The sequence below is a fragment of the Gymnoscopelus braueri genome, assembly GCF_963280865.1.
Source record: "Gymnoscopelus braueri genome assembly, chromosome: 22".
NCBI lineage: Eukaryota > Metazoa > Chordata > Actinopteri > Myctophiformes > Myctophidae > Gymnoscopelus > Gymnoscopelus braueri.
The window spans coordinates 39,074,066-39,102,034 of NC_137624.1; the positions used below are offsets into that span (position 1 = coordinate 39,074,066).

The 27,969-nt window shown below is 40.3% G+C and overlaps 1 protein-coding gene across 1 annotated transcript; it reads left to right on the forward strand.

Moving 5' to 3' along the window:
• Positions 1–20,681: 20,681 nt before the first annotated feature.
• Positions 20,682–27,459, forward strand: LOC308078495 (alpha-methylacyl-CoA racemase-like; the record flags this gene model as incomplete). Its single annotated transcript, XM_080419681.1, has 5 exons — positions 20,682–20,928; positions 22,089–22,232; positions 23,006–23,166; positions 25,228–25,414; positions 27,041–27,459. The coding sequence occupies 5 exons, from the start codon at positions 20,682–20,684 to the stop codon at positions 27,457–27,459; spliced, it is 1,158 nt and encodes a 385-aa protein (XP_080275807.1).
• Between the last annotated feature and the right edge of the window lie 510 nt (positions 27,460–27,969).

The window sequence follows — 27,969 nt, forward strand, 5'->3', positions numbered from 1 at the left end:
GGCTGTATATTTACTTGTTTTGCTCACATGAACATAATAGACAGTGACCTCTGTCAATTAGTGCATCTCCAGACATTGGACAGTAGTCATTTTTCCATCCAGGTATTTGCATCTGTGTCATTTTAGATTTATTTTTTTCATTTCTTAGAAATGCAGCTACAACAACTTTTCCTGTTCCTCATTCGTGTGGTCAGATATTCAGAGCATTGTTAGTTCTGTTACACACCCTGCTCCTCCCTGCCAGTAAGAACACTGTGAAGATACAGAGAAAAACCACGTGTGAAAACATGCCAAAAGTGAAATTATACCAGCGATGCATTCACCTAGGACACTTCTCATCTCAAGAGCTAAACGGCATCTTTCTCGCTCTGCAGCCACACACACACACACACACACACACACACACACACACACACACACACACACACACACACACACACACACACACACACACACACACACACACACACACACACACACACACACACACACACACACACACACACACACACACACACACACACACACACACACACACAAGAAAGTGGTAAGTGTAATGTTAAAAGGTTACAGAGACATCAGAGACATTAATAATAATTTGTGTCTTACTGTACCATTGTGACAACAGTATAGTTCGTTGATTTTATTACACCGTTGCAGTTCGTTAGTTGTGTCTCTGAATGTAATGCATGACATCAAAGTATTTGCATAAGTTATTGCCAAGTTCATTGTCATTGAACCCATCCTAACTATTAGGAGCACCGGGCCGCTATTGATCTGGAACCTGGGGAACCAGATCCAGCAAGAAGACCGGTGACTTTACAGTAGCTTTAGGTCAACGTTAGGTTCCTTTTCCTAACATGCCATGTGTCTTTTGTTGTGGGAAGAAACCAGAGCACTGGGAGGACACATGAACACAAGGAGAATGTTATGCAAACTGCATGATAGCCAGTCTAATTGCCTAATAAAACCAAAATAGCCAAAACACTACTGCTACTACTAGGAAGGGGAAGGAGGAATTAAAGTAAACCATAAAGCAGTTCACTGTTCACTTCTACCCGGGTAGTTTGAGTTAATGTTATTTTATACAGGCCTCTTTGTTTATCCTTATCTGAGTTGTTTCCCCCTATCTCAGACAGTCTGTTAATGACGATGATGATTGTAATTTGGAAGATTGGAGGATAAATCCTGTCTTCTCTTCACATGATCCTTTCCCAGTCACTCACTGGATAGTGTTCACGGGCATGCTTGTCTTAACTCAGAATCATGGGAACAATAAAAAAAACATTTGCAAAGAATGGTAAACCTATGTTAAAAATGTGACTGTATACAAATTAATCTTTGGCAATACCAGAACCTTTGCTGCCAATAAGGGCATGTGAAAACCATCTCTCCCCATTGCCATTCCAGCAAGTTATGCTAATTATTTTTGGTGGAAACTGTAGTGAAAACGTGGCTTAATATAATGCACCCACAGAATGCCAGTGCAACGTTATCACCTGATGTTAATCAGGAGTACAATAATCGTATAATATAAGTGTCCAAATTTAAGACTCTCCGAGAGAAGATATTCCAATCAGAAGAAAACAACACCTAACCCATTCTTTTCTTTGGCTATACAAAAATAGCAGATTTTTTAAACATATGTTGCTATATATATCAGTGGTTCTAAAACTTTTTCATGTAAAGGACCCCCAAAATCATATGTATTTGGCCGCGGACCCCCATGTCAAAATATCTTTGTTCCAAGGACCCCCAGAAGCAAATATAATTTTTCTCCAAAAATAGCCAAATAAATCTAAAGTGACACAGATGCGTTCCCGGTCTTAATGGGTTAATACTGTAATATCACCTGAGGTGACCAGGAGCAGGATCCATGTAGAGGTTCCGTTCTTGGTGAGAGCAGGTGTTCACAGACACAGACTTTCACAGAGTCTCAGCTATGATGACACCCACGGTTCTCCTAATGTTTTGTCGAGTGGGAGCTTAATGTGAGAGTCAAAACACGTCTTTATTTTGATTGGCCTTCAGACAGCCTTCAGGTTCGTATACACTCTTTATACTTTGGATTTTTTGGCCACCCGGTAATTCCACAGTGTCAGCCTTGACCATGGTGGGAACTATATCCTCAAACATATCCTGTCTTGGCATATGATAATAATTACTATCTAGGTGTTTTGTTCATGGCTATATTTTATCTTTGACGGATGTTAAGGAATTTCTATAGCAGTGGTTCAAGTAAAAGTGAACCCACCCCTCTCTAAGTTGGTTCCTTACTTAGAGAACCAATGTTCTTGCAGACTGATTCACTTTCTTGTTAAAAGAGCCCACAATGAGTAGGACATTTTCCTCGTTGTCAAATGCAGAGTTCTACATTTAGAACACTAATCAGCAAACACTAGGAGACGGAACTGCCTTGTACTTTCTTTACTTGTCCGCTTTCAATAATCAGGTAACACCTGTGTTCTACATCCTGGTACATGATCTCCAAATATGATAAGTGGCACTGGACACTACAATTACCATTGTACATTTCTGCATTTTCTGGCTACCAGGCTGGCCCTGCACATGCAGGTTTTAGGCATTTAGGCTCTTTAGCAAGGCAAATAAGCCAAGTTTCACATCTTAATCATAATCCAGAACCATTAGCTCATTCTCTAAACCTTTCACCGCACAGAACAGAAGAATCTGTGTATGTCTACGTACTGGCATTAACATGTGCAGGTGCCAAAACACGCTTTTTGTCAGCTTTATCTGTAAAGATGCTCGTCCCACAACATTAATCTCACTTCCTATTATTATGTGTCCGCTTGAGAATACACGATAGGCTATTCAGGAAACTTGCCGATGACTGATAAACTAACAAACAGCACCCAATGGAAACAAGGAAGGCCGTTGGAAGTGGTCCAAGAAAACACCCAACCATAAGTGGTTTGCACATGGATATTTTTGCCCTATGGGTGGTGCTAGAGTAGGGTTCATCTTGCAGAGAGCATGAAGTAAACTCAAAGACAAAGACACGCTGATGTTGCTCTCTAAAGCAGAGGTTTTCAACTGGTGGTCCGTGGACCACTGGTGGTACGTGAAGGTATTTCATGTGGTCCCCCTGGTGGTCGTCCATTCAGTAATGTATAAAGTGAAGATTTAGCTTTTGTTCATCATGTTATGATGTTTTATTTAGGAGAATCTTAGCCATTTGGTATCTGTGTGATATGAGGACAGTGGAATTAAAAACATTATCAGTGGTCATTGGACGAGGAGTTTTCAGACAGTAAAAGCTAAATGTAATTTACCTTTTGTAACGATGTAGGCTATCTCTGTGAGAGTGGTATCGCCACACTGGCATACCTGAAGAATATATTAGCGTTATATAACAGTATTATGTACAGGGCAAGGTTGGAGACAGAAAATGACATGAGATTCTGTCCCAGAAAATGACAGACATGGAGCACCTGTAATCATGCCATGGTGGACTAATAGTGGTCCATGGACCACTACTTGAGAAGCAGTGCACTAAATGACCCGGTGACCTAAGATGACACGGTCAATGAAGTCAGTTACTGGGTCTGAGGTCAAGAAATGCCACAGAAAAGGGAGTTAGAATCTCAAGACGGGAAAGTGTCATCATTATTAGGAAATGTGTTTGCTCACTCATAAATGTTTCAAATCAGTATAGTATCAGTTAACATGAGTTTAATATGGAAGGTTGGATACAGTGAGGAATAGATCAGTGGTTGGTTCTCAACCTTTTTTCAGCTCTGGACCACTAGCATATTTCAAGCAATCTTCAAGGGCCACCTCCAACCCATCTAATCTTAGCCCACATATATGTTGGCTATTGATGCCGATATGTTGATTCTCAGGCAAGGTGGTGGTTCCTGGTTCACAATCAGTTGAAAACCCCTGCTCTAAAGGGGCCATAGAGTCCAGTTTATAAGAACACAAATTAGAACTAATTTATATTTCAGTATCTTTACATTTCTTACAGAGTAATTAGTCTATTAGTGAAACAAATCTTTGTCCAGATGACCCGTCTGTCACTGACGTGGCTGATTAGATCAGAATTCCTAGTCAGGTGCAGCCAAGGTTATAAACAATCTGTATTATTTATACTTTTTTTGGACATGGCTTTCATTAATTCTTGAAGCCCTATTGTGTGATGTGACATGTACTGATAAACAAGGGGAATGCCATTGTTTGTCAAAACATGCTGGCGCCCTCCCCCTCGCTTTAACACATGCTCAACACACTACCGTATAGCCAAAATGATACGTCTATCATTAATAATGGCATTGGTTTCTTCAATGTTTGGGATGCCTATAGATTGCTGTCATACAGTTGAATTTCAACCCTGCACATTCTATGTGTTTGCTATCTTGGCTATTCTGTTTTTTTTTGTTTACTAATCAAGTGACAAAGTGACAAAGTAAATGGTAAGGATGCTTTTTGTGACAAATCTATAAAATGGAGCCATTGTCTCCCCATCAAATGTCAAATGATCTATATTTGCGCATGAAGTGTAGCTGATATAGGCCCTTCTTATATACTGTATATTACATCTGTATTGGCATCCCAAGACTACTCAGTTTGCGGATCTATGTATTTCTTATTGCGCTGGTTAGTCCACCATATGGGAACTTGGAAGCATGGGTATGGAACCCTTAACCTTAGGAGGAATGTCCGACCTTTGACAAATTATGTTTAGCAAAGAACCAAAGAAAGCACATACAGTAGCCTACTGGTTTGTAACTTTAACCCCGGGGGTTAGAATCCCCTTTGGTGTGTGGCTTAATGTCCCACTGTGCTGTGAGCAAAACAAAAACAATCCAGACGTTTTTCACATGCATGTTGCTTTTATATTTATAGTCCAATAAATTGTGTTTTGTTCAAATTACAGTGTAGCCAAATATACGCCATGTGAAAAGATCTCTACAAAAAATAAAAAATATAAATAGTTTTCACATCTTGAGAATGAGACAACAAGCAGTTAGGACTCCTTTACACATAATGCAGAATAAGAGTGAGTGTACACTCTGAAAACACAAATTCAGTTTATGAATTTCACAAGACTGCCAGACCATGAATAATACATTTTAGGACGGAAGTCATCGGCCATATAAAATCTGCCCGCATGCCACCTTTGGCCCCCGGGCCAGACTTTGGACTTGTCTGCTGTATGATATCAGCCGTCTTAAGGGCCATTCACACTGAGCACTATAACTATAACTATAACTATAACGATAACTATATCGTTCACCATTGTATTTTTTTCCTTTTTAATAGTTGGTGTGAACTCTGCCATCCACTTATTACACACTTCAGCCCTATATACATTTAGGCCATTTGAAAATAGCAGATCTACAAGCTCACAATGCGTCGCGACGCATTGTGAGCTTGTAGATCTGCTATTTTCAAAATATTTCTTACAAATTGTATACATTAAAAAAACTTGTGAAATGGGACATTCTGCATAATGGGTACTTTCTACTTTAAGTACATTTTTACACCAATACTTTTACTCAAGTATATTTTTAATACCTTACTTTTACTTGCAACAGAGTATTTCTACATCGCAGTATTGATTCTTTTACTTAAGTAAAACATTTGAGTACTTTTTACACCACTGCCCCCCATGCAACAGGGAATGTCTGTTACACTGTTGCACTCGCCTCACTCAAAATAGGTGTGTTGTCAAAGTCAGAATTATTACCAATGGCCGACACATAAGTCATGTGAGCCGCTCTGATCCTGAGTGGGAATCAGCCCTTAAATCATTCCTATACCACACCTCTATGACCCCTGTTAACCCTCCGCTGTGCCACCAGAGAAGTTGTACGCAAGACTAAAGCAATAGTGTCCAGGTTTTGCACATTCAAGACTTAGGTAAACCACACAATGGACTTATTATCACATGGTGAGTCATTTAATTCAATAAAAAATATTGGAGTTTAAAAGGGATAGTTCACCCCTAAAAAGAATTTTTTTCCAATCGATTAGTCACCAAATGGAGACTTGAATTGGATATTTTTTTTGTTTTTTCCACACATACCTACAGTACCCTATGGTTCTGCACCATAACAATGTGAACACCAAAGCATACCAAATGAGAGATAGTTCACCCAAAAGAATTCAAGGATATGTTTTTGTTTTTGTCGCATTCCTAAGCCAATAATTTGATTACCAGCGGACCGGCAGGCAGCGGTTCCGGTACGAGACACAAAGGAGACTCTTTGTGTCTCCTACCGGAACCGGTCATTATTGGTTTAGGAATATGCGTCAAAAACAAAACAATATCCATGAATTCAAGTCTCCATGGGGTGACTAATCGATACAAAAAAATGTCATTTTCGGAGTGAACTGTCCCTTTAAGAAGAACATCATAATTGATGTCTTATCTTGACATTATCGGGCTCCATAACCTTTGTTTTAAAGTTTGCATAGAAATATGATCTTAATACCAAATGGAAGAATTTTGAATGTCCTTATGGAGCACATCCTTGGCTCATGACCAAGGCCATAGTGGCAGTAGTGGCAACACTGTTTGAGGAGGACAAAACATGCAAGGGTAGTTGATAAGAACTGTACTGATAACCTTTTAACAGAAACTACATGAAATGAATAAAACCCTGTAATGTCAATGGGAAACATGCCCAAAAAAAGGAGAGTTCAACATTAAAGGTAGGTAAATGAGATACTTTGGTTAAAATAAGTGTTAAATAGCTCTATATTCTGATAGTACTCATAGCTATAGAGTGTTTGTTCGGTAAAAGGAGTCTCCATGTCTCTCCAACTCTTTATTAAACAGAAAATGCATTTTCAGTACTCTCTCCTGATTGGCTTAAAGTTTGTCACCTACCTGAAAATGTACGTATATTCTGTTTACTAAAGAGCTGGAGAGACCCCTGTGACCGAACAAACGCTCTGTAGCAATGATTACTATCAGAATATAGTACTTTAAATAACCTTTTTAACAAAAAACAAAAAAAATACAAAACAATATCCCTTACCCTGCCTTTAAGTCAACATTAAGATTTGTTTGGCATAATTATAACAAATGTCTATTAATGTACCCTCAAATCTTGCAAAAATATCTGTCTATATACAAAACTATGATCCACTCAAACGGTGGAATGCGCTAAAATTGACAGTTATTAGGATAAAATTACAAACTATGATAATAATAACTGTATTTTATTTAGTTTTTGAAGAAATAGGTGGAACTGGTGGTACAATAGTTATGCTAAAGTCAAATGAGAGAGAGTGGGGTCAGAGATGGTGGGTCAGAACAACGGCAAAGCGTCCTACTGCAACTTTATTTTACATCAGTGGTTCTCAACCAGTGGTCCGGGGACCACCAGTGGTCCTTGAAGGGGTACCAGGGGGTCCCCAGCTAAATGAGTTAATATCGTGTCGCAATCACTTTAACCCCTTAAACCATACTTTATACTTTGGCTATTCAAAAATAGCAGATTTACAAGCTCATAGCGCGGCACCGAGTGCCGCGCTATGAGCTTGTAGATCTGCTATTTTTGAAAAATCCCTGGCACAAAATATTTTTGAGATGGGGGGGGGGGGGGGGGGGGGGGTCCGCAGCCAAATTACATATAATTTTGTGTGGTCCTTGACATGAAAAAGGTTGAAAACCACTGATTTACATTGATGTGAAAATATGTGAATGTAAATTAACCCCATGACTGTCCTGACTGTGAACATGGCTGACCTTGATCAGTGGCAAGGCCACTGAGACGTGCCGAAGCCACTGGTGCACCAAAAAGTGTTTGAGGTTGAAAACAAGTTGTTTTCAACCTCAAACACTTTTTTAAACAACTGATTACAAGATAAGTTACTGGCAGGCCAAGTAGACAGGAACTTAGCTAAACTTTCTCAACTTTCTGTTAGGGTGCGCCCAGCACGGCCTGCCACAGCCCATTACCAGAGATGAAAAAAAGAGGATAAACAGCGTCTGACCTGGGATGACCGAGAGGACACTATACGTCTGACCTGAAATGACTTACAGCCGACGCCTCCCACAAGGCAGTCTCAAAACGCTGGGGGTAAAAATGACCCTATACACACACACTCTCAGACGTCAGAATTCTCCTCGACCTCAGATTAGCCTAACACCTATCTCTGTGTCGTGCTGGTTGGACGCGCCCTTTTCCTGTCTTGTGGAGCGACCGTGCGTCGTGAAACAAACCAGGGGGTTATTGCATTTTATTTGATACAATACCGACATTTTGTACTCTTGCTTTTGGTATATTGTAAAAAAAAGAAATATGCCATTGATTTAGGCTAATTCTAATTTAACTGTTTCCATCTTTCTTAACCTGGGTTATAGACCAATTATTTGTTTACTAACATTGAGACTGGATGCACAGGTGATTGTTTCATGCAATCAATTCTCAACCTGTTGTTTCGGGGTGCTGCTGGTTTCAGCACACCCCAACCCCCTCTTGTGTGTTGGCTAGTGCTGCGCGCCCTAGCGAGACCTGACAGAATGGGTTTCATTTGGAGCCAGTATGACGCTTGGAGCCAGAGTGACGTCGTCTGTTAAGGGGGTCTATAGGATATCTGAACAAATACGCATGTGAGGAGGACCGTGTTAGCGGCTGGATCAGAGGCACTAGTAGTAGGGTTTAACTCGAAGGTGTATTTCTTCACAAAACATGACAAAAGACATTTAGCTAAAACACCCAAGCATGGTGGCGTCCAGCTTCTCACCCTCGGCTCTCCTCTAGTGAAATGGCAGCCCTTTATAGCCAGCTGGAGCTTATAGTCTGGACTGTACCATTTTACTGCACCATTCACAGGGGTGTCTCTAAAACATAATACATACCTAACTAAACATACAATAAATACATTCATATGAATGGCCTTAAAACGCACAAGTATTACAAGTCTCATTAAGTACCCAAGTCATAGGCCTTCAATAATTCCTTCTTCACCCTACAACATCATTTCAATCACACCAACACATCATAACCCTGCCCAGCTATCCTGATATGGTCCAGCCCAATCATGCTGAAACACACAGGCAATTGTTAGGCATTCAATCCAACCTTAACAATAAAACTTACATTGCACTTCCCAACCATATTGCACCTCGTCTCTATTGCACGTACGACACACATTACACCTGCCCATCATGATTGTCAAACACTTCTGTCTCCCCAGGTGGAACTCTTTAGCTGAGTGGCCATCTCAGCCAAACAGGAAACAAATACATGTATCAAACAGTAAAATGTCTGTGCAAAATACACTGTGCAAATTACTAAAGTGCCAATATGCTGTGCAATTAAATCAACTCTGGGTTATCATATATGTGCAACGTTTGTAACAGAGGACCTCTCTGTTACAACGCATCAACATGTAACTGACAAGAGGTCTGCTTTGTGACGACTGACAAGCTGGATCAGCTACAAGCGTGATAGATAGATGTCTCCTTGAACATCCTGATTCACCCCGATGTCACATGGAGAACAATCTGAGTTCCCAGAAGTTCTCGCCAGCTCTCGCATACAAACGGGAGGGAGGGGCACGGAGGATGTCCGTAATGGCAGTGGTGGAAAAAGTACTAATAAATGTTTTACTTAAGTAAAAGTATCAATGTTGCAATGTAGAAATACTCTGTTACAAGTGAAAGTCCGGAATTCAAAATTTACCAAAGGTATTGGTATCAAAATGTACTTAAAGTACCAAAACTAAAAGTACTAAAATGTTTGAAAATAGCAGATCTACAACTTCACAACGCGATGCGACGCGTTGTGAGCTTGTAGATCGGCTATTTTCAAACAGCCTGGGTATAGGTATGAGTAAATGTACTTAGTTACTTTACACCACTGCGTAATGGCATTCCATTGCTGGTGCAGATTTCTTTTTTTTAAAGGCCTATCATTGAGGCTGCTACCAAAACATGACTAAAAACAAGAAAAAAAGACTGAACGATGCGTCAACATCCTGTTAAGCCCTTTAACCTTTGATAGTCCTGTTCTTTAGAACAAGGAACCTTCAACAAACTGTGGAAGTGAAAACGACAGTGAGGGTTTTGGGTGCGTAGTTAACATATCAGGGATCAGTTGGCTCAGTGGTCTCACCTCCACAGTTCACAGTGAGAGAGAACAGTACAGTGGTGGAAAAAGTACTCAAATTATTTACTTAAGTAAAAGTATCAATACTGCAATGTAGAAGTACTCTGTTACAGGTAAAAGTCCAGAATTTAAAAATTCATTTGAGTAAAAGTACAAAAGTATTGGTATCAGAATGTACTTAAAGTACCAAAAGTAAAAGTACAAAATATTTGAAAATAGCCGATCTACAAGCTCACATGCGACGCGTTGTGAGCCTGTAGATCTGCTATTTTCAAATAGCCTATGTATGAAATAGGGCTAAAGTGGTTAATGTATGTTTCATTATATTATAATTTACATCTGAAAAGTAACTAGTAACTAAAGTTTTCAAGTAATTGTAGTGGAGTAAAAGTACAACATTTGCCTCTGAGATGTAGTGGAGTAGAAGTAAAAATATTGGAAATTGGAAATACTCAAGTAAAGTACAAATACCTCAAAATTGTACTTAAGTACAGTACTTAAGTAAATGTACTTAGTTACTTTCCACCACTGGAACAGTATAAATAGAAAGTAAGACATGCTCACTGCTCATTTCACTGTTTGTATGCTGGATTCAGGCAAAATAACATATTTCCCGGTAGAGCGGCGGGTCAAAGAGGGGGTGAATGTAGCAGATTAGCAGTCTGAAGCCTTAACCCTAGCCCCAATGCGGGAAATCCGGATTCGAATCTCAAGTATTTACACACACCATCCAATTACCATCACACTCCAAAACCTGAGTCTTCTGCCAGCAAAAATCACAGCCTACTCACAATAGCCACCATTACCCAAGTGAAAAAAGTATGTATTTTTTTTGTGCTAAAGTATACTTTTAGCACAATAAGTATGTTAATTGTCAATTTGAACTTTTGTCAAAGCATACTAACAGTGCATTTTTTGCCAAAATATATTTAGCAAATATAATCAGAGTGGATTCAAAAATATATTTCTACAATGCACTTAAATGTCAACATGAATTAATTTGTCATTTAGCACATTTGTTAAAAGTGTACAAAACAAAAAATATATATTTAATTAAATAAAAATGTACTTTTCAAAAGTCTATTCATATAATGTTTAATTTTTGTTTAACTTAAGTACATTTAATGTTAAATATATTTTAAATTATTATATTTTAAGCGATTTTATAGTATATTCATAGCAAATTATCCTCAATATGCACTTCATTTAAGATATACTATAATATGCTTATTAAAAGTATACTTTTCACAAAAACTATTTAAAATATGTTCAAGTATATATTTTTGTAAGTATGTTAATGCCTATTTTATTGAAGTTTCACTTATACTACTTCCTAAAAGTACACTTTTCTTCAGTGCATTTCAACTTTTAATATGCTAAGTACTACTTAAGTCTTTCCAAAATAAGACAATTTAAATGTAATTTATAAAAAGTACAAAAATAGTATATTAAGTATACTTCTGAAAAATATATTTAGTATATTTATTTTTCACTTGGGTATCTTCTACACTCACTGTCCTTTCTGCCCACAACAACCAATGAGCATGCCAAATGCCATAATATCTTCTATTCCCACTGTCCTTTCTGGCCACAACAACACCAAATGGCACTGTTCGATAGCAGGTTTCCACACGTCCACTCGTCCACATATGTGAATGTGTGGCCTCTGATAACTGGCTAAATTAATCTGGTTAGATAACTCAGCAGTGGTGGAAAAAGTACTCAAATGTTTTACTTAAGTAAAAGAGTATCAATACTGCAATGTAGAAGTACTCTGTTACAAGTAAAAGTCTGGAATTCAAAATTCACTTGAGTAAAAGTACAAGAGTATTGGTATCAAAATGTACTTAAAGTACCAAAAGTAAAATTACTAAAATGTTTGAAAATAGCCGATCTACAAGCTCGCAACGCGTCGCAATGCGACACGTTGTGAGCTTGTAGATCGGCTATTTTCAAATAGCCTAGGTATAAAATAGTGCTAAAGTGGTTAATGCATGTTTTATAATGTAATAATTTATATCTGCAAAGTATCTAGTAGGCCTAACTAAAGTTTTCAAATAATTGTTGTGGAGTGAAAGTACAATATTTGCCTCTGAGATGTAGTGGCCGGAGTAGAAGTAAAAGTATAGACATTTGGAAATACTCCAGTAAAGTAAAAGTACCTCAAAATTGTACTTAAGTACAGTACTTGAGTAAATATACTTAGTTACACCACCTATGATGTGATGTGCAAAACCTAGAAGGACATGAGGCTTGGGCTGGCACAAGACACAACAACAACAACACCACCACCAACCACGTGGTGGAGGCATGCCGGGCATGTTGACGTGGGGGTGGTAACGGGCCTCGTGCAGGTTGTGTGTGGGGGGGGGGGGGGCTGGGGGAGCTCAACACTAGTAAAGTCAATGAGAAAGTAGGTCAAAAGTGACCTACTCAAAGTGTGTGCATATCAACAATGACTGTCTTTCAATGCAGGCCAGAATCAAACACTAAAGAAAAATGACACCATTATCAATGTATTACTGAATCATTGCTTCTTGCAGTGTGTTGGCCAAAGAAAATCCACCAGGAGATAAACAAAACCCTTGTAATATCTGTAAATAAATTATATGGCACATGCCAGGAAAATGTGTTATAAATGTTTATTATTATATTTGTCTTTAATAACCTCAACAATGGATCTTATGCATTTAAATCCATATTTACACAATATTCTTAATTATATTGCCTTTTATTTAACACAAACATAATATGTATAATAAATTGTGTTGATCTTGTCGAAGTAAACAAAAAAAAATAGATGATAACCATTTAATTATGCATTATGGACAATGTAATTTCATTCAATGTGTTAATGCATAAAGAAACACCTATGCTGTTTTGCCTCTGAACAATTTGAGCAATGCAGAGCAACACACCAACAAAGAGTGATTTATGTAGCATGCCAAATCCATTTCTGCCTCTTCCCTGTGACTGTCCAAAGTGCATGTTGGCAGGTGTTCTGCTGCAGCAGAGCACACAAACTGCATTTGCTGTGTTTCAACGGTGAAAATGATTCCTCCAATGGACAAAGCAGCTGTTCCCCCTCACTCACACGAGCGTGGCCCTCTAAAGCGTAATTTATACTCGCGTCGCACCCCAGAAATAGCCGATCTACAAGCTCACAACTTGTCGCATCAGGCTGAACTTTAGTGTTGATTTCGTTGACAAAAAAAAACTATGACGAAAAATATTTGTCGACTGCCTTTTTTCACTGACGAAAACTAAATAAAAACAAAAAAAAAAACTAAGCTACGATGACTAAAACTAAGATTAAATGTATTGACAATTTCGTCAACAAATACAAGACTAAAATGTTAGTGAGGGACGAGCGGAGAAGAGATCCAGCAGTAATACTAAAAGACAAGGCATTTTATGTTTGGTTGCACTCGGGTGTTGCGCTCTGAAAATAGCCGATCTACGTTGTTTGTAGCTTGTAGATCGGCTATTTTCAGCATGCAACCAAATGTAAAATCAGCCATTACGACGCCATCACGGCACCGCCAAAATACATTCTAGTCGACTAAATCAGCTGTAGATTTAGTCGACCATAATCTTATATTTAGTCGACTAAAACTAGACAAAAACTAAAACATTTCAGATGACTAAAATATGACTAAAACTAAATGGAATTTTATTCAAAAGACTATGACTAAAACTAAATACAAATTTGCTGTCAAAATCAACACTGCTGAACTGAAATGTAAAAAGTGGCTGAGAAACATGTGTTTATTGCAACGAATAAACTATGAAATCCAGCATTTGACATTGATACATATACAGCCTAACTGCAAAAGCTGGAAATGAAAAAAAAAAAGAGTCTAGAGCTCGATATTCCGAATCATTGCTAAAGAGTGTTTGTTCGGTGACAGGGGTCTCTCCAGCTCTTTAGTAAACAGAACATTTCACGTCGGGATATCAAATGTGTTCAATCAGGAGAAAGAACCCCACAAAGATCATCACTTCCTTATTTGACTTCTCTCTCCTGATTGGATGAAATTGGTATCCTAACCTGAAAACGGATTCAGGTTTACTAAAGAGTTGGAGAGGCGTAGAGACCGCTGCTACTGAACACACACTCTATGGGTGTGTGTTCAATGATTACTATCAGGTCATAGAGCTATTTAACTCTTAGTCATATATCACTTACATCCCCTTTAAGACCGTGTACTGCACACATCATGGCTCTATAATTAGCTTGACACTCGGTCAAGAGAGAAAAAGAGACTTCATCATAACATTATTTATAGACCAACGGAGAGCCACATATAAAGCTTGTGCATGTGCCTGGCCAACTGGACATTCCAGCAGCTATGTACCAGTAGGAAATTCAACTGGTTTATTTACTTCTTTCATTTGTTTTTCTTAAAGATTTGGAACACATCCGGTGTTTACCGTTTCATGTAATTGATTCCACCGGAGCCGCAGATAATGTTTTACTCACAATAAAGGTTTACCAATAAAGATACCTTGATCTTTGACCTTGATTTGATAAAGATGCAAAAAGGACTGTCTTTTACAGATGTTCTGTTATCACATATGCAACAAGAGCATTGAGATGAACATTAATGCACTCTCACAACTCACAATCAGAATCAGAATTATTGTCACATCACAGGTTTACAGAAGTAAAAAAAGTGGGTGTAATTCGTTTTCGTGCATAGCTCCCATCGTATCGTTATTTTCAAGGAAAAAAAAAGAGAGGGAAGAAGAAGAGGGGGGGTCAAGGGGGAAAGGAGATCAAACAAGTTATCTACATGATTACACATGGCACCTGAGATAATGTATAAAGGTGTGTGAACATAGCAGCAGACGTATACTGTGCATGATAAACTTATGGACGTTAGTTAAGGTGCAAAAAAAAAAACTCTCTCTCACACTAGCTGACACATACTGTACGGGCCGACATCCACAACCATGTTATGCCTATATCAAAATCGGCTTATTGGAGGGCCGGCGGGGCCAGCGGGCGGGCGGACGTCCGACGTCACACTCACGTCACCATGACTCAGCCATAACCATATAAGGAGTACTCAATGCAGCTACGCCCAAATATGGAGTGTGTTGTCTAACCTCAGTGTGTCGTCATGGCATCAGGCGTAAACAAATCAGCTCCATATATATGGGCACAAAAGGGGAATGCCCATATATATACACTGATGACATCAAGGATCTCCATATATGGGCATAAAAGGGGCCCAAACTCGGCCCAAACTATAGATGTGAGGGCCACATAGTGGCCCGAACCTCTGGTATCTTACAATTATAATTGAAATGACCTCCAAAAGTTCGTCTGGGGTTGCTCAGCACAGGATCACTCGATTTGCCTCAAAACTTGCCACAGACTGTTGATCAGTGCTTTGGCTAATACTTAGGCTTCTTTCCTCGCCTTCATCGTACTAACATTACTACAGGTATTATTCAGGAATTTACTCCACTACACTACACAGTACAGAGGAGAGAACACTACAGATATTATTCAGGAATTTGTGGAAACATATTAACATACTGGTGGAGGACACACATTTCACGTGTTGTTTGCAATAAACAACACTTCCACCACAACTTCCACCACCAGTCTACCACAACTACAACTTCCACCACCATCTACAAAGCCATGCCACAGAAGAAAAAAAAACATCCCTGGGCTTTCAGACCCGAGACGCCAAGCGCAAACGCTTGCCTCGTGCAGAAGAACATATATGCGCAACACGCTGTATAAGGACCAAAAAATAAAAAAAGACCCTAACTTCAGAAGAGCCTGGACACTTCCACACCAACTCCCACAAATAGTTGACTTTCACACACCTACTGTGGATAGCGTCTGCAATTCATGCTATGCTGTCATGTTCCCTTGGGAAACATCAAAAGGTCCTGTTAGTAACAAGTCCTTCCGTGCCTGTTGCCAGTATGGAAGGATCCAACTCCAGCCATTCATGGACCCCCTCATAAACTACAATCTCTGTTTGACAGGGACTCTCACCAATCCAGGCAAATCATGGACAACATCAGGCAGTACAATGGCTTAGTATCAATGGCTTCCAAGAACGTCACTGGTAAGATAGTGGAGTTCAAAAGACAAGGACCAAAGCCATTCAAGATGAGTGGCCAGATGTACCACATTACTCCATCTGCAATCTTTCCTGACAGCAAAAACAAACCCAAATTCTCACAGATCTTTGTCTTTGATCAAGATAATGAAATTAAGAACTGCCTTCATCAAGCAAAGGGAGATGGATTTATTACGGAGGACACATTGGCCTTGATTCAAGATTAGATAAAGACAGTCAATCCTTTAGTAAAGTCCTTTCAAACCGGTGCTAAAGGCTCACAGGGGGCAAAGAAATGTCACCTTAACCCTGATGTGTCTGACGTGGTTATTGTAGCACCGGGAGACCAGACAGAGCATAGGGACATTGTACTGTACAAAACAACAGCTGATGCACCTAACCACAGACAGACTACACGCATCCATGAACTCCACCCTATGTATGACCCAACTGCCTATCCTTTGATATTGCCACATGGAGATGCTGGCTTCAGCATTGATAATCCCATCATGAAGGTTAATGCAAACTCAACCACTGACCAGATTACTCTTCAAGAATTCTTCAGATTCCATATACACCAGAGAACCAACTCCTTCAACACTGTACTGAAATCAGAAAAACTTACACAAGAATACTTCTGTGATCAGTACAGCAAAATAGAAAGTGGCCGGATGAAGTACTACAGAAGTAAGGAATTGCAGGACAAGTACCAGTATTCGGGTCGGATTGATGTCCTGGCTACTCAGCAAAACCAACCAGGACACACTGAGGCAACCAGGATTGGTAAACAGATCTTTCTTCCAGCTTCACACACTGGTAGCCCCAGATACCTTTACAAACACTATCTTGATGCCCTTGCCATAGCAACCAGATACAGGAAGTTTGACCTCTTTATCACAATCACGGCATACTGTGCATCTCCATATATGGCCATATCAGTTGGATCACTGGTGCAACGTAGCTGTGATGTAGCTGATCAGGCCTAGATGTGAGGGCCGCGAAGCTATATAGTAGATATAATTTAATAACTCAACTACAGTCAATTGGTTAGAATGAAGATGGCTGTGTACAACAGGACCAGCATGATGAGCATCAATGCACTTTCACATGAACAGCTCTTGCTCTCTTTGAGAATACATCAAATTAAATCCTTGCCACAATCCTCAATGTATCTCATCTGTTTGAAGACTTCACACTTGGCTGGTCTTAGCTTGATAACATGCTGACCTATGACACCTATCACCTTGCAACACTTTCCTGACATCCTCTACAACAGTGGTTCTCAAAGTGGATTCCGGGGACTCTCTGGGCTCTCTGGGTTAGGGGGTTATACATTGACCCTTGCAAGTCTGTAACTCTGACAGTGTACAAATGGAGCCAAATGGACCCTAACGGGTCCATTTTGGAGACCTTGAAATGTAAAAGTTTGAGAAACACTGCTCTACAATACAATGTCCTTCAAAAGTCTGTGAGTAGCATATCATATGATCTGAATATGTTTTTTTTTTCTTTTTCTAAATTTAGTGTATCCAATATTTTTTTACCCCCTTTTAGTCGTTATGCCAATTAATTCCTCCCCACACACATTTCTGTGTTGTCACTGCTGTTGTAGCCTCGATCTCCAGGCTTTTATTGTTTAGTTTAGCTAAAAAATAAAAGCCTGGCCCAACCATAGCCTGTACTGTGTATGAGGAAGTGTTTCATTTCCCAACCAACCAGAGTGCAGTGGGCGTCGCTCGTAATGTTGTGTTAACGGGGCGGGGGTTGACGGACAGATCGGTGAACCAATGGGATCAGGCGCAGTCTCTCGCCGGCTCTATACACCCGCCCCTCTATACACGAAATCAGGAGCGTTGGGGCAGACTACTGCTGTTGTATCCCACTGACTCACCCACCAAGAGAACGTAGGGCCGTCATCCTACCCCTCCGCCCACTCTTTGCTAACAGGTGCCGCCCCCCCAGCCCGTGGGAGTACATGCAATGACCGATATGATATCACTCTCCCGGCCCGGCCCGGCTTCCCTCCCCCAAACACAGGCCAATTGTGTTCACATAGACGCCCCACAAAGCCGGATGCACCACGATGGGTTGAAATGCAGCTGGAGCATTCATCAATCATTCAAGCTCCGTGGTGTAGTGAAATCTGTCATGTGGACTCCTCTGGCACAAGCCTTGGTCTAGAGGCAGAACCTTGATCTACAATGGAGAACAACCTCTGAAGATTGTCAAAAAGATCTTGAATTCTTGGTAAAGGTCATGGATGCATGTCTGCTGCCAGGTATGGTCTTCTTGATCAGACTCCTGAAAATCTGTAAATCTTTTTCCCTTTCCCTCACACAGACAATATATGTCTGTGTGAGGGAGACATATATTGCCATATATTGCCCCCAAACATCTTGAGGGATGAATAGCACTTTATCTATATTGCACTTTGAATGCATCAGCAATGTTGTCTGCTCTCTCTACTTGTTTTTACTCCTGCTACTTTTTACTTGTTTACTACTACTATGTTTTTTTAACGGCCTTGCCTCTTTTTAATGTGTCTATTGTTTTTAAATGTGAAGCACCACGAGTTGTGGAGAACGGTATTTTGCTCTCCTGTATGCCTAGTGGGTATTGTGGAAGTGACAATAACACAGATTCTGATGAAGGTCAAAAAGTTGTAGAAGTACGTTGTCATAACGTAAATTCATTTTCTCCCTTTTCTCTTGTGTTTTCTCTGTCCCTTTCTCTCTCTCTCAGCTCTAGTCTCTCTACATCTCTCACACATACACAGACAGACGAACAGACACACACACAACTTGAGATGATAGCTGTCGGTAGACTTTATTGCCTACATTTACAACGGTATAGATGTTGTAAAAAAGATTTACGTTGTTTCTTTAGGCTAGGCCTATATTCATTTTAGTGTAATTGCCAGCTTGGTGTCTATGAAATCATGTTGTCCAACCAATATCCTGCCTGAGAGCTTTGCCCTCTGTGGCCTCATACAGGGGACACATTAGTTCAGATGCACAGAGGATGAACTGGTGATAGAAGATTCCTGAAGAGCCATTGGGGACATAATGGGAAACACTGCTCTATAATGATGTTAGGAAATGACTATGACTGACCTGCGGTTTCCCCAAATATATGAGGTAATGGTTTTGTTAGAATTGACCTCGTTTCACCTTGGAAAATACAAATTATTGTTCCATTTTACGACCTGCAGGGGGCAATGATGACCCTTCGCAGAAAACAGGGATAATAACAAAGCCAAAATCTTATTTTTAAAGGGAGCACCGCTCCATGAATTTAAATAATAATAAATACATAAATTATAACCTAATAAGTAATGGTTTAATTGCTGTGGAAGATGTAGGCTTCTTCTAAAAATCCTGTGTTACATTTCTTACTTCATATGTGGATGCTGTATTGATACACATGAACATTTACAAAGCTGTGGACCATGGTCCATATGAAAACTTCATTTCCCAGAAATCTTGCAGCCTACTCTGACATCACCAATGAAGCTATACAGGAAAGCCAGAGCTGCTGTTGTTGGTAGCCTGTGTACCTAAAGGTAAGCACCTGTCATTAACATTGCTTGATAGACCAGTTATATAATGTTGTAAATGTATGTCATTCACTGGTATACAGAAGATAGAACACAGAGTGTTAAATAGTCAATATGCAGCAGGCAGCAGACACTCCAAGACCCATGTATTGGGTGACTTTGAGTCAAACTAACATACAGTTATTACTGTTGTTTAAGCTGCCAGTGTTTTATTAAGTGTTATATTAAATGCATTACAGCCATGATTTAAGACATGTAATTAAAAAAAACAAGTAACTGTGGCTGTTAAACAATAATGTTAAACACTGTCACAGTAAATTGCAGACTTGCACCACCTTTGGACTTTGTCTTCTTAAAGCACAGGCCAACTATACAACTTTAAACAAGTCATTGGTCAAACATAGTTAAAAACAGAGTTTCAAAAAGCTATGCACGGGACAGTCCGACAGGCTCACAGACATGCACACACAAAGGTTTCTGGAATTGATATAGATTATATGCCTTTATTATTGTCGTATTTCCAGTGGTGTAAAGTAACTATAAGTACATTTACTGAAGTACTGTACTATTTTATTTAGCACTATTCTATTTAGCAGATCTACAAGCTCACAATGCGTCGCATTGTGAGCTTGTAGATCTGCTATTTTCAAAAGATTTTTTATACATTGGAAAACTTAAATGGGACATTCTGCATAATGAGTACTTTCTACTTTCGGTACATTAAGTACATTTTGATGCCAATACCTTTGTACTTTTACTCAAGTAAAGTTTGAATTACGGACATTTACTTAACCAGGCCTTGTTTTAGGGTCAAGGCCACTTAATTCTAATAAAAAAGGGCATATGGCCAAAATGAGGGGCAACGGCGGCCATGGCCTTCATCCGAGTACTTTTTCCACCACTGCTTATTCCCCACAGCTCTGTCCCCTGTATCTGTCTGTCTGTCCTATGGCACTGGCTGGGGTGAGAGTCATTGAGCTGGCAGGCCTGGCTCCGGCACCCTTCTGTGGCATGATTCTGGCGGACTTCGGTGCCGAGGTGATCCGCGTGGACCGCACTCGGGTTGCCATGGCAATGGACACGATGGCACGGGGTAAACGCTCTATAGCGCTGAACCTGAAGACCTCAGAGGGCGTGGCCGTGCTCCGGAAACTCTGCGTCCAATCAGATGTGGTCTTGGAACCCTACCGTAAAGGTCAGAACTCATTTATGTTTTAAATGATATAGCCATGCAATCTTTCACTGCCATTTGCATTTATTGTATGTCTGTACTGTACCTCAGCACCACTGAAAAGGACTTTTCACTTTCAGTGCATTTTCCAAGGTGTTAAATGATTTCCTGGATAAAATGCCAGGCACTCTGTGAGAATGAGCCATTTAGCGGCTAGAAGTAGTACAGAGGCCTGAAGTTGGTTCAACCAAACAGGTGTATTTATTCACTGTGTAACATACAAGGATACAATACAAAAACACAAGAGCTCCAACACAGGTGATATGGTGGTGCCTAGCTCTCATCCTACCACGAACTCAATCTGTCAGATACTGGCAGTTTTTTATACTCAGCTGGACGCAATTACTGTGGACTCCACCATGTCAAGGGGTAGATTAATGAATACAAATACATAAATACAGATAACATTAACTCTCATAAAATCTATTAAAACTCCATGAACAACAACACTAATGATTCTCAAACAACATTAGACTACTACAATATCCTTAGCAAAAATACACATTACAGCCCCCCCCCTCTGCCATTCTGACTTGGTCCAGCCCAATTACACTGGCAAACAGAACCCAACTTGGTACAAATTAAGCTTTCAATCATCACTTACATTACCGATATTGCACCTCTCACACATTTCACTTAGTCTCTATTGCACTCATTTACCACACATATTGCCAGATTATCACCAAACATGCCGTCTCCACAGGTGGACTAGTTAGCTGAGTGGCCAGCTCAGCTGAACAGGAAACAACTAAAAAATGTTCAGTTAAATATAATCAACAATAAAATCATGACTGTATTCCTTTCTGTGCAAACTACAATGTGCAAATTACGCCGTGCAAATACCAAAGTGACTATGCTATGCAATTAATCAATCCATAAATAAAGGTTACAATGTACATGTGCAAAGTATAAGTAACAGAGGACCTCTCTGTTACACACTCCAAATGCTTGGTAAAATATTTCTGCACTTCTGTAAACTCAGTTTCCTATGCGTTTTGGACTCTGCTTCCTACAGGTTTTGGATTGGCCAATCTGGGAACCCATCAGAGTTTTTTTGTTCTCCGATTGGCTGACTGAGATGATCATAGAGAATATTTTTTGATCAGATCTTGTATTTTTCTCAGGTGTGATGGAGAAGCTGGGCCTCGGGCCAGATGATCTGCTAAAGGAGAATCCTGGACTGATCTATGCTCGTCTGACAGGCTATGGACAGACTGGCTCCTATGCCACTGCTGCTGGCCATGACATCAACTACCTCGCCATGTCAGGTACAAACACACAGTATGTTGTGGACTTTTATTTGGTTGAGGCATTTTGTAAATAATACATCACATCAGTGGTGGAAAGTACCTAAGTACATTTACTCAAGTACTGTACTTTAAGTAAGATGTTTAGGTATTTTCACTTTACTGGAGTATTACCAATTTCCAATACTTTTACTTCTACATCTCAGAGGCACATATTGTGCTTTTACTCCACTACAATTATTTGAAAACTTTAGTTACTAGTTACTTTGTAGATTTTGATTATTATTACAGAACATACATTAACCACTAATGTGTATAACCACTATATACATTTCGGCCATTTGAATATAGCCGATCTACAAGCTCACAATGCGTCGCATTGCGAGCTTGTAGATCTGCTATTTTCAAAAGATTCTTTATTCATTTTGAAAACTTGAAATGGGACATTCTGCATAATGAGTACTTTCTAATTTTGGTGCTTTAAGTACATTTTGTATACTTTTTGTACTTTTACTCATTTTGAATTCCGGACTTTTACTCATAACAAAGTATTTCTGTATTGCAGTATTGATACTTTTACTTAGGTAAAACATTTGAGTACTTTTTCCACCACTGCTTTTTGTCCTTGTCCCAGGTCTGTTATCCAGGCTGGGTCGTAGTGGGGACAGACCCTATGCCCCGCTCAACCTGCTGTTTATTTGATCTGTCCTATAGGTCTGTTATCCAGGCTGGGTCGTAGTGGGGACAGACCCTATGCCCCGCTCAACCTGCTGTTTATTTGATCTGTCCTATAGGTCTGTTATCCAGGCTGGGTCGTAGTGGGGACAGACCCTATGCCCCGCTCAACCTGCTGGCAGACTTTGCAGGAGGGGGTCTGTCCTGTGCCCTGGGCGTGGTCCTAGCGCTGCTGGAGAGGACCAGGTCAGGGAAGGGACAGGTCATAGACGCTAGCATGGTAAGCTTATTATCTATAAGCCAGGGGTCTTCAACAGGGGGTCCGGCCCGGACGGGACCCCTAGGGGGTCCTCAGAGTTACTACAGGGGGGCCGCTTAATCTTTGTGTGATATGTTTTTTGTTTTTTTTTACATTAACCACTTGAACCCTAGCATCCCTTTTCTAGGGGGGAACTTTAGCCAAAAATAGCTGATCTACAAGTTCACAACGCCTCACACTGCGCTTGTAGATCGGCTATTTTTGGCAAAGAGGTATAGGTATAGAGGGAAAAAAGAACAGAACAAGTAAAAAAAAAAGTTTAATCTGAAGCACAATTTTAGACAATATAGAGGGGGTCCCTGCTTCATCTCTCTCTCAGCTTAGGGGGTCCTTGGCCCGAAACACGTTGAAGACCCCTGATCTATAAGCAAATCATTATCACCACTCCATGGGAGTGCAAAATAGGCTACCTGTGTTTCTGAAGTTTTTTTTCTTATATTATATGTGTTTCCATACAGATTATCTTTTGTATTCCATTCAGGACCTCTATTTGTTCATAATGTGCATTAAATATGATTTACTGAGGGCAAAGTGCTAAACACAGGCCAGTAGCTAAGTGAAGTCTGTCACTGTTCTTCTGTTCTTCTGGTTGAATTAGATGATACAGTGGAGTGTGGACAATCATCTTTGATCGCAACGTGTTGTTGTGGGCTTGTACGCTACAGTATTTCTGGCGAAGAGATTTGGTGTAGACGGACAATAGCGGTCCAAGTACAGTTGCAACTCTGGTCCGTTTAACTAAGAATAGAAGTGGTTAAATCACGTGAACCCACTCCTTAGTTGAAACGCACCCCATTTCACCACATGAATTGGCTCGTCGTGCCCATTGTAAGGTCATTGGTATTGGAATTCATATGTACCCTCCAAAACCTGAGGCCCTTTCTACAAATGCCTTCTAAATCAGTAGTTCTCAAACTTTTTGTCATTCCAAATTATTCCAAGATTATTTTCAAATGTTCAAAAATAGCAGATGTACAAGCTCACAGCTTTAAAAAATAAATAAATATATGAAACAGTTTGCAATGCTGCATGTGTACAGTATTTTGTATTACAAATAAGATCATTCCCTCTTGTTTGTGTGCGTGCGTGCGTGCGTGCGTGCGTGCGTGCGTGCGTGCGTGCGTGTGTGCGTGCGTGCGTGCGTCCGTGGCGTGCGTGGCGTGCGTGCGTGTGTGCGCGCTCGCGTGTGTGTGTTTGTCTCTCTCTCTTCCTGGTTCTGTCTTTATCTAGATTATCTAGGTTAGATTCTGATGTTTCTTTTAAGCCTCATATTGATTCTGTTAGGAGTAAAGCTTAATGATAGTCTCAGATTAAAGTATAGATCAATACATTGTTTTACTTTTCAAATAAGAAAACACATTGTTCAGCAGCTTCTACTTCCTATCATTGATTATGGTGACATCACAACACCTCTGAGACACATCTTCATTCATTAAATGTAGATTATCTACAATGATATCTGTAGATTTGTTCTCAGGTGTCCTTACAGTACACATCAATGTGTTCTGTATGATCAGTGGTGGAAAAGTACTCAAATGTTTAGGTCCGGAATAAAAAGTAAGTAAAGGTCCGGAATAAAAAATGTACTTGAGTAAGTAAAAGTACGAAAGTATTGGTATCAAAATGTACTTAAAGTACCAAAAGTAAATGCGACGGGTACAAATAATTGTAGTGGAGTAAAAGTGCAATATTTGCCACTGAGATAGTGTAGTGATAGTAGTGGAGAAAAGTATAGACAATTGGAAATACTCCAGTAAAGTAAAAGCACCTATAAATTGTACTTGAGTAAACGTACTTGCTGTAGTTACTTTACACCACTGTGCCTGAGGACCCCCTGGAAGACGAGGGGTTTATCCTCCAACCAAATTTTCAAATAAAAAATAACTTATTAATTATTATCTCTGTCAAAGCCTGATCTATAAATTGTCATGCAGTGTCGTGTGCCAAAAACAGTCAATCTACAAGAGCTTGTAGATCTGCACAATTTCTGGCATAAGCATAACTTGTGTCCTATATCTACAGGTGGAGGGAGCAGCGTACACAGGTTCCTTCATATGGAAGTCTGGTGCCATCGGCATGTGGGACCAACGCAGAGGAGAGAACATGCTGGACGGTGGAGCTCCGTTCTATGAAACCTACGAGACCTCTGATGGAAAACATCTGGCTGTAGGAGCCATGGAGCCACAGTTCTACAAGAAGCTCCTCCATGGTGAGTATTCAGCTGTTTCCTAGGCTGTGTGTTTTCCACTTCCTGTCGATTTCATTGGATATCATTGGTCATCTGACCAGTTTCATTGGATTTCATTGGATCAAATCGACAGGAAGTGGAAAACACACAGCCTAGGAAACAGGTGAATAGAACACACAATGTAGGAGAGCAGTGGTGGAAAAAGTACTACATTTATTTTTTACTTAAGTAAAAGTATCAATACTGCCATATACTGTAGAAATACTCCGTTACAAGTAAAAGTCCGGAATTCAAAATGTACTTGAGTAAAAGTGTCGCACTTAGTACCAAAAGTAAAAGTACTCCTTATGCAAAATGTCCCAAGTTTTCCAATAAATCTTTTGAAAATAGCAGATCTACAAGCTCACAATGCGTCACGGCATTGTGAGCTTGTAGATCGGCTATTTTCAAACGACCAAAATGTATGTACTGTAGCGCTGAAGTGGTTAATGTATGTTTTGTAATAATAATCAATATCTACAAACTAACTAGTAACTAAAGTTTTTTTGTAGTGGAGTAAAAAGTACAATATTTGCCTCTGAGATGTAGTGGAGTAGAAGTAAAAGTACTGACAATTGGAAATACTCTAATAAAGTAAAATTACCTCAAAACTGTACTTAAGTACAGTATTTGAGTAAAAGTACTTAGTTACTTTATACCAGTGGTTTTGAGCAAAGACCCTGATTCTCTTCCATCACCTTGGTGGTATGAAGCATGTGGCATTAGTAGTCGCCATACACTTGTGTACACTTGTCACTGCTGACCCCTACTGGTTGGTCTTGGGACTGTTTGGTCCTATAGGGGTGGTTTTGGAAGGTATTACCCACCAGTGAGGAGTTAAACCAGTGAGGAGTTAAACCAGGAGGAGTTAAACCAGGAGGAGTTAAACCAGGAGGATGTAGAGTTTGCATTAACCAGCATCATATTTCTTGTATGCAGGAAGCAGGCCAAGGACCTCGATTCTCTCATATAGTAATTTTAAAAAGTTATAATCGCATAGCAATCATCCCTCCAGGCTATGGGAAAAGTGGGACAGTAAAGTCTGTTATTAAATGTCCCTATGTCCATAATGACCCTAGGGGTCATAACACCTCCCCTTAAGATCAAACATTTATCAACTCCTCTCCCCCCAGCTTCTTTATCATGAGCACTCCTAACTTAACATTCAATGCCACTTGCCTATAAAAAAAGTTCCAAAACAACAATTTGTGTCACTGCAGAAAAACGAAATAACCAGAAACAAGATGGTGAACTTACCAAAACGAGGGAAGTTTAGACGAGCCCCCAATCTGTCACGCCCCGGCCTAGGTGAGCCAAGTCGCTACAAAAACAGTGGACTCCCTCCTTCCCAGTCCCCACTCCTCACCACTCATACACACACGCACACACACACACAGGGCGACACACACAGGAAAATATATGACCCTAGGGTCATAACAAGGGGAAACAAGGAGGAGACCAAGTACGAACCTCTGGGCCCCAGTCAACAAAGTAAATTATATGGGTTTACGTGAATAAGGCATGCCTCCTGATATAGCTTTGAGCTCTACTGAGCACACCTTTCTAGTTTTTTTTATTTCCCCTCACTTTTTCTGTTTTGTTTTGCAGGCTTGGGTTTGGACACGAGAGACGACTTGCCTCCTCAGATGAGCTCTGGAGATTGGCCTGAGCTCAGACGGATCTTCACGGAGCGTTTTGCCTCTAAACCCCAAGCACACTGGTTGAGTGTTTTCGAGGGGACGGATGCCTGCGTTACGCCCGTGTTGTCTTTCGACGAAGTGAGCTCCCATCCCCACAACCAGGAGAGAGGCTCTTTCATTAAGGGCCCCGGGGGCGAGGAGAGCCCCCGACCGGCTCCGCTCCTCTCCCGGACCCCTGCGGAACCTTGCTTGGCACGTGACCCTCTTATCGGAGAACATACGTGTCAGGTCCTACAAGAGCATGGTTTTAGTCCGGTGGAAATAGAGCAGATGCTGACAGCTGGAGTGATAGAGTCTGTCAACACTAGTGTCAAGGCTAAGTTGTAGAGAACTGGACAGTGGAACAAGCCATCACTGCCTCCTGTATGATAGAGTGGGTTGGCCTTCCTTGGCCGACAGGCAAAACAAACACTGGTACCTGTTTGATTTTTAAGGCAATTGATGGGACTTTACCATTGTATATTAAATCTCTGCTGGATTGGAATCTTGTAACATACAGGACACGCTCCAGTGACTGGCTCACGCTAAAAGTCCCCAAAGTGAAGACTGAACTGGGGAAAACAAGCCTTTTGTTTTAGTGCCCCAACCACCTGGAATGACCTACAGCTTAAATTAAAGATCTGTTCTCCCATAACATACGGTCAATTTAAATCCTTGATTGCAGACCTACCCACAAGTGTCTGCAATGCTTTTAAATGATAGGGGAACATTTCTGTATTTGTTTCTGTTTTGTCTCGTTTTACCACTGATATGAATAATGATGTGAAAATGAAACCGTACTGTGATGCATCTCGACGACACTGAAAATGAGGGCAACCTCAATGTCCTTCGAGTATA